Source organism: Apodemus sylvaticus, chromosome 23, assembly GCF_947179515.1.
Source record: "Apodemus sylvaticus chromosome 23, mApoSyl1.1, whole genome shotgun sequence".
In the NCBI taxonomy this organism is placed as follows: Eukaryota; Metazoa; Chordata; class Mammalia; order Rodentia; family Muridae; genus Apodemus; species Apodemus sylvaticus.
Window position 1 is genome coordinate 53,693,436 of NC_067494.1, and position 12,329 is coordinate 53,705,764.

General features: G+C 37.9%; 1 protein-coding gene across 1 annotated transcript in view; it reads right to left on the reverse strand.

The window, feature by feature from the left end:
- Positions 1-1,712: 1,712 nt before the first annotated feature.
- Positions 1,713-12,329, reverse strand: part of LOC127673876 (vomeronasal type-2 receptor 116-like) — a 32,214-nt gene continuing 21,597 nt past the window's right edge. Inside the window, exon 6 of the mRNA XM_052169623.1 lies at positions 1,713-2,641. Coding sequence (XP_052025583.1) covers positions 1,713-2,641 — 929 coding nt within the window. The remainder of the gene's footprint in view (positions 2,642-12,329) is intronic.

Here is a 12,329-nt window from a genome sequence, read left to right on the forward strand (position 1 = left end):
CAAAAATATTCTCAGCAATAGAAGAACTTCCATTGGAATCACCATCCCTGGCCTCAACCAGTACTATGAAGCAATAGTGATAAAAAAAAAAAAAAAAAAACCACACGGTATTAGTACGGAGACAGACAGGTCTATCAATGGAATAGAATCAGAAATCCAAAAGTAAACCCACCCACATATGGACACTTGATATTTAACAAAGAAGCCAGAAAATATACAGTGGGAAAAATAAAGCAACTTCAATAAATGGTCCTGGTCTAATTGCATGAAAATAGATCCACAACTATCACCTTGCACAAAGCTGAAGTCTAAGTGGATCAATGACCTCAACATAAAACTATATACACTGAATCTAATAGAGAAAGTCTAAAACTTAGAAGGGAGAACAAAATATCATGGGAGCCTAGGAAGGAAGGGTCATTTATAGGAGAAATGAGAGGGGTGAAAGGTGGAACAGGATCAGATATGGGGGCAGCAAAAGGAGAGAAGTCAATGGAGCCAGGAAAATGAATGTAAACATGCATCCTTTGGGGGTGGGAAAATGCTCTAGAATGTCCCGTAGACCTTGGAGGTTTAAAAATCTCAGAGTCAAGGGAGGTGATCTTAGCCAAACAGCTCCACAATGGTGAGAATGGACTTGAAGAGTGTACCCCAGTAGATAGACAGAACCACAAGAGGAGGGACAGGGTTACCAACCCACAGTCAAAATTTCTGATCGATAATTGTTCCTGACTGAAAGAACTACAGGGACAAAAATGGAGAAGAGACTGAAGGAAAGGCAGTCCACTGACTGGCCTAACTTGGAATCTATTTCAAAAGAGGGAGCACCAGGACCTACTAATATTACTGATGTGATGATATGCTTACAGAAAAAAGCCTAACATGGCTGCCCTCTGAAAGGCCCTATCAGCATTTGAGTGAAGAAAATGCAACCAACTATTAGACTGAAGTCAAGAATCCCTGTGGTGGAATTTGGGAAAGGAAGGAAGAAGCTGCAAGAAGAAGGCAACCCCATAGGAAGACCTGTAGTCTCAACTAACCCTGACTCATGGGCGATCCCAGAGACTGAATCACTAACCATGCAGCAAATATAGGCTGGTCTGAGGCCTCTGGTACATATATAGCAGAGGACTGCCTGATCTGGCCTCAGTGGTAGATGAACCTAATCCTTGATAGACTTGGGACCCAAAGGTACTAGGAACCCTAGTGGAGCATGGAGAGAGAGAGCATCCTCTTGGAGGTAAGGCTGAGGAAGAATGGGATGAGAAAATATGGGTGGGGAACCAGGAGTGGGGCAATGCCTGGAATATAAAAAGTAAAATAATAAAAGAATTTTCCCTGCTCTATGTTGCTAATTCAGGCAGAGTAAAAAATATATATCAAGTTCAATGATAAATTAAATCAATAACATGAAAAGAAACAGTTTATATCAAAGAAAGAGAAATTCAACATGATCAAGATTTGGGACTTCTATTTCTTAGATTCGAAATAGTGGAGGCTCAGAGAGCAGATGTGGTTTTCAAATCTAGAAAACAAAGCAAAACAAAAAGGCTCTCATACTAGGACATTGTAATACAATTCAATAAAGGAAAAAAAAACTAGCAGAATCAAATGCATATTATAATTTTATAGCACATGCTTAGAAAAATATGGGGAGTGAAATAAAACCTTTTATGAAGTTATTAACATGAAAGCTAAATCTGTTTTTTGAACTATATTTTGTGAGACTTGTTTCTTCTAGAATGCATTTTGTCTCTGATATAATTAAATGTATTCTCATCTGGTCTCAATAAGATAATATAACACTTAGGACCAAATATGAAGCCAAGGAGTGCTGTGCTGGAAGCCAAAATAGAAAATATTTCCATAGCAACCATGTATTTCCCCTTAGTGCTATGGTAGACAGGAAGAAAGGTGACCCAGACACAAAAGAACACCAGCAAGCTGAATGACAGAAATTTGGATTCATTGAATGTATCAGGAAGAGTTCTAGATAAGAAAGCCATCATGTAACCCCCAAGTGCCAAAAAGCAGAGGTATCCGAGGACACAGTGGAAGGCAACAGATGAACCCTTGTTGCAGAAAAGTATGATGTGTCCATGTTCAGAATGAACATCTTGGTCGATGAATGGAGGAGAGATTGCCATCCATATTCCACAAAAAACAACTTGTATCAGAGTGCAGATAGGAATGATGTAGTTTGGGGCTTTTGATACCATTAGCCAGGTTACCATTCTCCCTGGAAAAGTGGCCTTGAATGCAATAACCACAGTAATAGCTTTGGCCAACACAGTGGCAAGAGCCACAGTGAATGCAACTCCAAATGTGGTCTGCTGCAGGATACAGGTGTCTTTGTTGGGCTGGCCAATGAAAGTCAAAGAACAAAGAAAACAGAAGGTGAGTGTAATGAGCAAAATAAAACTGAGAGCTTGGTTGTTGGCCTTCACAACAGGAGTGCCTCTGTGTTTTACAAATATGCCAATAACAAAGGCTGTGAGTGTAGATGAGCACAGAGCTATGCTGGCAAGAGCCATCCCCAAGGGGTCTTCATAGGCCAGAAAGCTCACAGCTTTCTGGAGACAGTGGTTCTTCTCTGTATTTGCATAATGACTCTCTGGACACTTCACACATTGATCCGCATCTGGTGAAAAATATGGGCTATCCTGAGATCATGAGCCAAGGATGGGTTGATCCCTTCATTTCTGAGATATTATTCAATACCTGGACTGTTATAGATGTTACATTGCTTTGCTTTTTCAGGGACAAATTAATAAGCACATTGTTGTCAATAATGCATATTATTGAGGAAGAATGGGATGAGAAAATATGGATGGGGGAACCAGGAGTGGCACAATGCCTGGAATGTAAAAAATAAAATAATGAAATAAAAGAACTTTCTAGGCTCTATGTTGATAATCCAGGCAGAGTTAAAAAAAAAATGTATCAAAGTTCTAAGATAAATTAAATCAATAACATGAAAAGAAACAGTTTATATCAAAGAAAGAGAAATTAACATGATCAAGTAAACTTCTTTCTTAGACATTTCTTTTAGTATTTATGTTCATATATAATGCTTTGATCCAATACTTCTATATTTTCCACTGTTAACCTCCATTCCTTCCATCAGATTTCCCTCCCAACTTAATGTGTTCTCTCTCTCTCTCTCTCTCTCTCTCTCTCTCTCTCTCTCTCTCTCTCTCTCTCTCTCTCTCTCTCCCTCCCTCTCCCTCTCCCTCTCCCTCTCCTCCTCCCCCTCTCCCTCTCCCTCTCCCCCTCCCCCTCTCCCTCTCCCCCTCCCCCTCCCCCTGTTCCTCTCCCTCTCCTTCTACTCCCCCCTCTCTCTCTCTCTCCTTTTTACCTTGCTATAACCACTGAGTCTATTCATTATTACCAGTTTGTATATTGTTGGCAATGGCTTCAGTTGGACGATAAATAGACATTCAGAGTGTACATTGCTAAAGCAATGTATGAAGTTTCCCGTTTTACTGCCAAGTACTTCCAGGAACTTCTTCAATAATCCATCTTCATCATAGCTATTTAAATTGAACTAGCCTAATGTTTTCCCTCACATTACTTCCAAATTTTCTCTACCTTTTCTGACATTGGTATATCCCTTTTTAAAAGTAACTAGAATAGTAAGTTATATTGAATAAATGTACCTCAGCCCAGATATCACTTCATAAATAAAATATTCTTTATGAATGATACATGTAAAATTTGTTACATTGAGAGAATCTTTGCAATGTTTTTTAGTTAATGCTTTTTAAAATATGAGTCCTAAATTCTCTTTTCTTCTTAGAAATCCTTAAGTTTCCAACTTTTTCAATTCTCTGCTGGAGTTTAGTGAAGAGATTCTACTTCATTACATTTACTATTGCATTATCAAATGCTCATAAAGCACCCAGTAAAATGATTTAACAACATTTGAGGCAAGGATCTGTTTCACATAAATAGAAAATTATTACAAGACTTGAAGGATGGGCTGGAGCTATGGCTCAGCAGTTAAGAGGACTGACTGCTCTTCCAGAGGTCCTGAGTTCAACTCCCATCAACCACATGGTGGCTCACAACCATATGTAATGGGGATCCTCTTGTGTCTGAAGACAGTGACAGTGTACCCACATACATGAAATAAAAAAAATAAATAAATCTTAAAGAGTTGGAGGACTTTAAAAAAGAGTTTTATCATACTTTGCTCTTGTAATTTTGTAAATTTGATGATTAACATAAAATCTATGTACCAAGATATATGTGTAACATTATCACTATGTCCAAATGTCTCTAAAATTCTTATGTGAATTGATCACTAGATATTAATTTTACTATAATAATAAATATCTCAACTTTCAAAATGTATCAAATTTTCAATCAGCAATATTTTTAAATTTACAGTACTTTACATTCCTTTGAGCCATGTAGTGATGTACAATAGAATTATTAAACACAACCCCTGTCAGATTTGGAGTTGTTGATTGACACATTGTTATGTATACACAGAATACATTTGCAAACTGATTTGGTAACATACATGAATACATACATATACACACAAACACCACACAATACATAAATATATATGTATGTACATATATATATGTATACATATATGTATATTCATATGAATATATAGTGGCATTTATTTACTATATAATGTATATGTATTTTTGGCTAAAAGTTGATAGTCATATTTACTATTAAAGAATGATGTCATTTATGAAAGAGAGTATGGCAGCTTCATACGAATCAAGAGCCTTTGAAACCTAAAAATCAGTGATATCCAGAAATATCACGACACTCCTACATACAAACTTATGGCTGTGGCAGCGTGTACATAACAGAATCAAGCTCATGCCTGACCGGTTTTCATCATGGATGGATGATTAGCATGAAGTGACACCCTTACCTGAGGAGCTATAATAATTTTTTTTTTTTAGTAAGAATGGAAGAGTCCACATTCTTCACAAGTGTGACCAATAGAAAGTATAGATTTCTACAGTGCAGGACTCACATTCAAACATATTTGAGTAGGACAAATTGGAGTAAAAGTTAAAATTTAGGAGAAAAAAACAAAACATTAAATAAGTAAAGAGGTAGAGAGGTGGTTCTCATATGTTTTGTGGGCATGAATATGATCTAATATATCGTACTATATTCTGACAAAAGTAAATAAATAACATTTTAAAAATTTCAGTATTAATACAAATGAGAAAATTTTAACAGATAGAATTATAGAATGTTAATTTTTTTTGTATGTTGAAGATGCCATAAATGTGCTCATTACCTATTCTTCTAGGTGCAGATTATACATTCCATAACATCTCTTAGAACTTGGTACATTTTGATATTACAGACTGTTCATGTTCCTTTGAGATTATAGTTGCAAATAATATTTTACTACATATTGCTGGACAATATAAAAGGATTTCATGATAATTTCTACAAATTAAGAAAATTTGAATATTTAATTATAGTAGAAAGTAAATATAATGGGTAAATCAAACATGAATTTCCATTTGCCTCCTTGTATTGAAATAAGATAGAAATTGATGTAAATGGAAAGAAAATTGAAAGAATCCCACTAAAATCAGCGACTAGACAAGGCTACCCTCTCTATTCCTACCTATTCAATAAAGTACTAAAGTTCAAGCCAGAGCAAGATACAAATTGGAAAGAAAGAAATCAAAACACCACCATTTTGCAGATGATATGATATTATACTGAAGTAACCCCAAAAATTCCACCAGAGAACTCATGAACCTGACAAACAATTTCAGCAATGTGGCTGGATATAACATTAACTAAAGCACATCAATAGCATTCCTCTACTCAAAGGATAAACAGACTGAGAAAGAAATTAGATAAACAAGAGCTTTCACAGGAGTCATAAATAATGTAAAATAACTTGGTGTGACTCTAATCAAGCAAGTGAAAAGATCTATACAAGAATTTCACATCTCTGAAGAAAGAAATAGAAGATCTCAGAAGATGGAAAGATCTCCCATGCTCATGGGTTGACAGGATTAATATAGTAAACATGGGCATCTTGACAAAAGCAATCTACAGATTCAATGCATTCCCCATCAAAATTCTAACTCAATTCTTCATACAGATAGAAAGAGCAATTTACAAATTCATATGGAATAACAAAAAATCCAGTATATCAAAAACTATTCTCAACAATAAAAGAAATTCTGGGGGAATCACCATCCTTGACCTCTATCTTTAATACAAAGCTGATAAAATCAATAGTGATAAAAAACTGTATGGTATTAGAACAGAGACAGGCAGGAAGATCAATGGAATAGAATTGAAGACCCAGAAATGAACTCATACACCCATGGTCATTTAATCTTTATTTTTTAAAGAAATTTAATTTTCACCTTTTATTTTTAGGGTTGAGATAGTATATAATATTTATTTTAAATCTTCTTTTTAAATTTTCTTATTGAATATTTTATTGATTTACACCAGGAAATGTTATCCCCTTTCCCAGTTCGCCACCCTAGGAAACCCTTATCCCATTCCCCCTCCCCCTGCTTCAATGAGGGTGTTCCCCCAATCACCTACCCATTGCCACCCGGAGGCCCACTAATTCCCCTACACTGAGACATCTAGCATTCACAGGACCAAGGGCCTTTCCTTTCACTGATGCCCAACACAGTCATCCTCTGCTACATATGTGGCTGGCGCCATGGGTCCCTCCATGTGTACTCTTTGACTTATGGTTTAGTCCCTGGGAGCTCTGGGGTGTCTGTCAGGTTGATATTGTTGTTCTTCCTATAAGGCTGCAAATCCCTTCAGCTCTTGCAGTCCTCTCTTTAACTCCTCCATTGGGGACCCTGTTCTCAGTCCAAAGGTTGACTGAGAGCAGTCACCTCTGTATTTGTCAGGCACTGTCAAAGGCTCTCAGGAAACAGCTCTACCAGGCTCCTGACAGCAAAGACTTGTTGGCATCCACAATAGTGTCTGGGTTTGGTAACTGTATATAAGATGAATCCCCAGGTAGGGAAGTCTCTAGATGGCCTTTCATTCAGTCTCTGTATCTCCTCTCATGGATATTTTGTCCCCCCTTATAATAAGGACCAAAGTATCCACACTTTGGACTTCTTTCTTCTTGAGTTTCATATGGTCTGTGAATTGTATCTTGGCCTTTGACAAAGAAACTAAAACTATCCAGTGGTAAAAAGGGCATTTTCAACAAGTGGTACTGGTTCAACTGGTGGTCAGGATGTAGAAGAATACAAATCAATCCATTCTTATCTCCTTGTACAAAGCTCAAGTCCAAGTGGATCAAGGATTTCCACATAAAACCAGATACACTGAAACTAATAGAAGAGAAAGGGGGAAGAGCCTCAAACACATGGGTACAGGAGAAATTTTCCTGAACATAACATGAATGGCTTATGCTCTAAAACCAACAATAGACAAATGCAAAGCTTCTGTAGGGCAAAGGACACTGTCCAGAGGACAAAACAGCACCCAACATATTGGGAAAAGATCCTTTCCAATCCTACACCTGACAGAGAGAGAATATCCAACATATACAAAGAACTCAAGAAGTTAGACTCCAGACATTCAAATAACCCTATTGAAAAATGGAGTACATAGGTAAACAAAGAGTTCTCAGTTGAGGAGTACTGAATAGCTGAGAAGCACCTAAAGAAATGTTCAACATCCTTAGTCATCAGGGAAATGCAAATCAAAGCAACCTTGAGATTTGACCTCACACCAGTCAGAATGTGTAAGATCAAAAACTCAGCTGACAGCAGATCCTGACAAAGATGTGGAGAAAAGGAACACATCTTCTCTGTTCTTGGTTGAATTGAAAGCTTCTACATCTACTCTGGAAATCAGTCTGACAGTTCCTCAGAAAATTGGACATAGTATTACCTGAGGACCCACTCCTGGGCATATATTCAAAAGATGCTCCAACATATAACAAGGAAACATGCTCCACTATGTTCGTAGCAGTCTTATTTATAATAGTCAGAAGATGAAAAGAACTCAGATGCCCTTCCACAGAGGAAGGGAGACAGAACATGTGGTACATTCATATAATGGAGTACTACTTAGCTAATATACTGGCTAGTTTTGTGGATCAAATTGACACAAGTTGGAGTTATCACAGAGAAAGAAGCTTCAGTTGAGGAAATTCCTCCATAAGACCCAGCTGTAATTCGTTTTTCAATTAGTAATCCAGGGGAGAGGGCCCCTTGTGGGTGGTGCCATCTCTGGGCTAGTAGACTTGGGTTCTATAAGAAAGCAAGCTGAGCAAGGCAGAGGAAGCAAACCAGTAAGAAACATCCCTCCATGACCTCTGCATCAGCTCCTGCTTCCTGACCTGCTTGAGTTCCAGTCCTGACTTCATTTAGTGATGAGCAGCGAGGTGGAAATGTAAGCTTAATAAGCCATTTCCTGTGCAACTTGCTTCTTGATCATGATGTTTGTGCAAGCAGAGAAACCCTGACCAAGACAGCTATTAAAACAAAATGAATTCCTCTTGTTCTCTTACTCTTGCTTCCCAATTGCTTCTCTCTTGGCCTCTTGGGCTCTTCCCTCTCTTTCCACATGGTCATGGCAAGCGTCTAAGTCTCTACTCTCTCCCTCTCTCTGCCTTTCTCTGCCTCTACTACCCTCTTAACACCTCCTCCCCATGCCCTGAAAAAAACTCTATTCTATACTAAAATAACAACAACAACAAAAACAATGAATTCATGAAATTCTTAAGCAAATGGATGGAACTAGAAAGTATTATCCTAGTGAGGTAACCCCATCACAAAAGAACACTCATGGTATGCACTTGTTGATAAGTGAATACTAACCCAAAAGCTCAGAATACCCAAGCTACAATTCACACACCACATGAAGTTCAAGAAGAAGGAAGACCAAAATGTGGGTCTTCGGTACTTCTTAGAAGGGTGAACAAGATACTCATGGGAGGAAATACAAAGAATACGTGTGGAGCAGAGTCTGAAGGGCCTTCCAGAGACTGCCCCACCTGGGGATCCATCCCATACACAGTCACCAAACCCAGACACTATTTCAGATGTCAAGAAGTGCTTGCTGACAGAAGTCTGATATAACTGTCTCCTGAGTGGCACTCATCCATTGGACTGAGCACTGGGTGCCCAGTGGAGGAGTTAAAGAAAGAACTGAAGGAGTTGAAGGGGTTTGCAGTCCCATAGCAGGAACAATATCAACCAAACAGACTCCCTGGTGCTCTCAAAGACTAAACCACCAACAAAAGAGTACACATGGAGGGACTGATGGCTCCAGCTGCATATGTAGCAGAAGATGGCCTTGATGGGCATCAGTGGGAAGAGAGGCCCTTAGTTCTATGAAGAATTGATGCACCAGGGTAGAGAAATGTCATGTCAGGGAGGTAGGCATGGGTGGGTGGCTGGGGAAAACACCCTGATAGAAGCAGGTGAAGGGAGAATGGGATAGGTGATTTCTGGGGGGAGAAACCAGGAAAAGGGATAACATTTGAAATACAAATAAAGAAAATATCCAATAAAAGAAAAGAAAAAAACAAATGATGTAAAATACAACTTCTAGGGCATGAAATTAAAAATCTGTTTATTATTTATCTGAATTGACTTAATATTAAGACTGATAGTGTAGAATAATTGCTTTGTATTCAAATACTAGATATCGAACTTAAAGCAAGTTAGGTGACATTCTTGTATTATTGTATCCTAATTTCTTCAGCATATAAAACTTTAGGTGTTATGCAGGTATCAAATATGTACATCTGCTATACCTTGGATGTCTTTGGCTCATTTTTTCCATTTTTCAAAACCCATTATTTTATTTATTTACATTTCAGACTTTGCCCACCTTTCTCATCACCCTTTTCACAGTTCCCCATCCCATTTCCCCTCCCCTATGCATCTCAGAGGATGTTCCCCCATGGCATCCCCCTTCCCTAGCATCTCACTTCTCTATTATCACATCCTCTCCCACTGAGACCAGCAAGGCAGTCCTCTGAGATATATAAGAGTGGGGTTGGGGGAAATCAGATCAGCCTGCATATGCTCCCTACTTCATGGCTCCGTCTCTGGGATCTCCTGGGGATGTGAATTAGTTGAGACAGCTGGTTTTCTACTACTGTGGGTTAGTAACCCAGTTCCTCCACATGAGGCCATATCTATTAACTGGAGGCGGTTTCTTCCAGTTCCTTCTCCCTACTGGGGCATTTTGGCTAAGGTCACTCCCACTGAGTCTGGGGAAAATATCATATCCTATGTTTCTGGGACTTTCTAGAGGGTCTCCCACTTCACACCCCATCCATTTGTATGCCAAATTCATGAGCTGAATAGTATTTCATTGTGTAAATAACCTACATTTTCTGTAGCCATTTTCTGGTTGAGGGACATCTGAGTTGTTTCTAGCTTCCAGCTGCTACCAGTAGGGTGTTATGAACACAGTGGAGCATATGTCCTTGTGGTATGGTGGAAAATCTTTTGGATATATGCCCAGAAGTGGTATAGCTGGGTCTTCAGATAGAACTATTTCCAGTTTTCTGAGAAACTGCCACAGTGGTTGTACCAATGTACAATCCCACCACCGATGGAGAACTCTTCTCCTCCTTCCACAGCCTCAATAGCATGTGCTGGCTGGTACTTGAGGGTTTGATCATAGACATTTTAAGGTGAAATCTCAGGGTCATTTTGATTTTCATTTCTATAATTCCTAGGGACTTTGAACATTTCATTAAGTACTTCTCAGCCATTCAAGATTCCTCTGCTGGGATCGTATGTTTAGTGCTGCATCCCATTTTTAATTGGGTTATTTGCTTTTTGGGATTCTAACTTTTTGAGTTCATTATATAGTTTGCATATTGACCTTCTATCAGATGTAGGGTAGTGTCTATTATTTCCTAATCTGTCAGTTGACAATTTGTCCTTTTTTAAGGTGTCTTTTGACTGACAGAAGCTTTTCAGTTTTGTGAAGTTCCATTTATCAATTGTTGATCTTAAAGCCTGACACATTGGTTTTCTGTTCAGAAAATGTTTCCCTGTGCCAACATGTTCAAAACTATTTCCCGTTTTTTAGTTTCAATGTATACAGTTTTATGTTGAGATCCTTGATCCACTTGAACTTAAAATTTGAATAAGATAGTAAATATGCATCAATTTGCATTCTTCAATGTGGAAAACACCAGTTCGACTAGGTCAGATCTTTGACTTGCTTGGTAAGAGTTCTTTAGTTTAGGTATCAGACCAACTGTGGTTTCATAGAATGCATTAGCTAGTATTCCTTCTGTTTCAATTTTGTGGAATACTTTGAACAGTATTGGTATTAATTCTTCTTTGAAGTTCTGGTAAAATTCTGTACGAAAACCATCTGATCTTGGGACTTTTTTGTTTGGGAGGGATTTTATGACTGCTCCCATTTCCTTAGTGGTCATGTGACTGTTTAGAATTTTTATGTGTTCTTGATTTACCTTTTGTACATGGTGTCTTCCTGGAAAATCATCCATTTCATCTAGATTTTCCAGTTTTGTTAAGTATAGGCTTTTGTAGTACAATCTGATGATTTTTTTTAATTTCCTCAATTTTTGTTATTATGTCCTCCATTTCATTTCTGATTCTGTTAAATTGGATACTGTCTCTGTGCCTTCTAATTAGTTTGTCTAAGTGTTATTTTGGCTAAGTGTTAGGTGACTCTGTTGTATATTAGTATCCTATTATTTTCAGCATATAAATCTCTAGGGGTTATATAGGGACCAAGTACATAGAGCTATTGTACCTTGGATGCCTTTAGCTGTTTTCTGACTCTTAAGTTTTTCCTAATGTTTAACTAAGGCTAAAGACTAGGTTGTCACCCAAGTGAAATTAAGAAGTACTGCAGTTTTCAGGACTGTTTCTCAGTAGGAGGTCTTACGTATGTGGAAGACAGAAGATATGACATTGAAGGGGATCATGAAACCACATATACCACCTCAGTATTATTCTAGCTACGGATTTACATTTAAAAAAGTCTAAATATACTGGAAACTGCATAAACAGGAGAAATAAGGTTTGAGTGAATAGAGCTACTGCATTAAAAAAATCTCTTTAAGTCTGTAAAATAATATCCAAAAATCATGCCTTGCAAATATTTACCAAATATCACGCTGTATGGAATGCAGCTACAATCACAATAATAAGGAAAGTTAGTATACATCTTTCAAAAGGAAGAATTTTCTCCTCAATGGGACTAATTTTAATTTAGTTCAATGCAAGCTATTAAGTACTGGGAATGGTGACATGAGAAACTTTTACTAAGAAGTATTAGAGAATTATTCTGACAGCTGCCATTCTGATTACCCAAGTCATATTGTA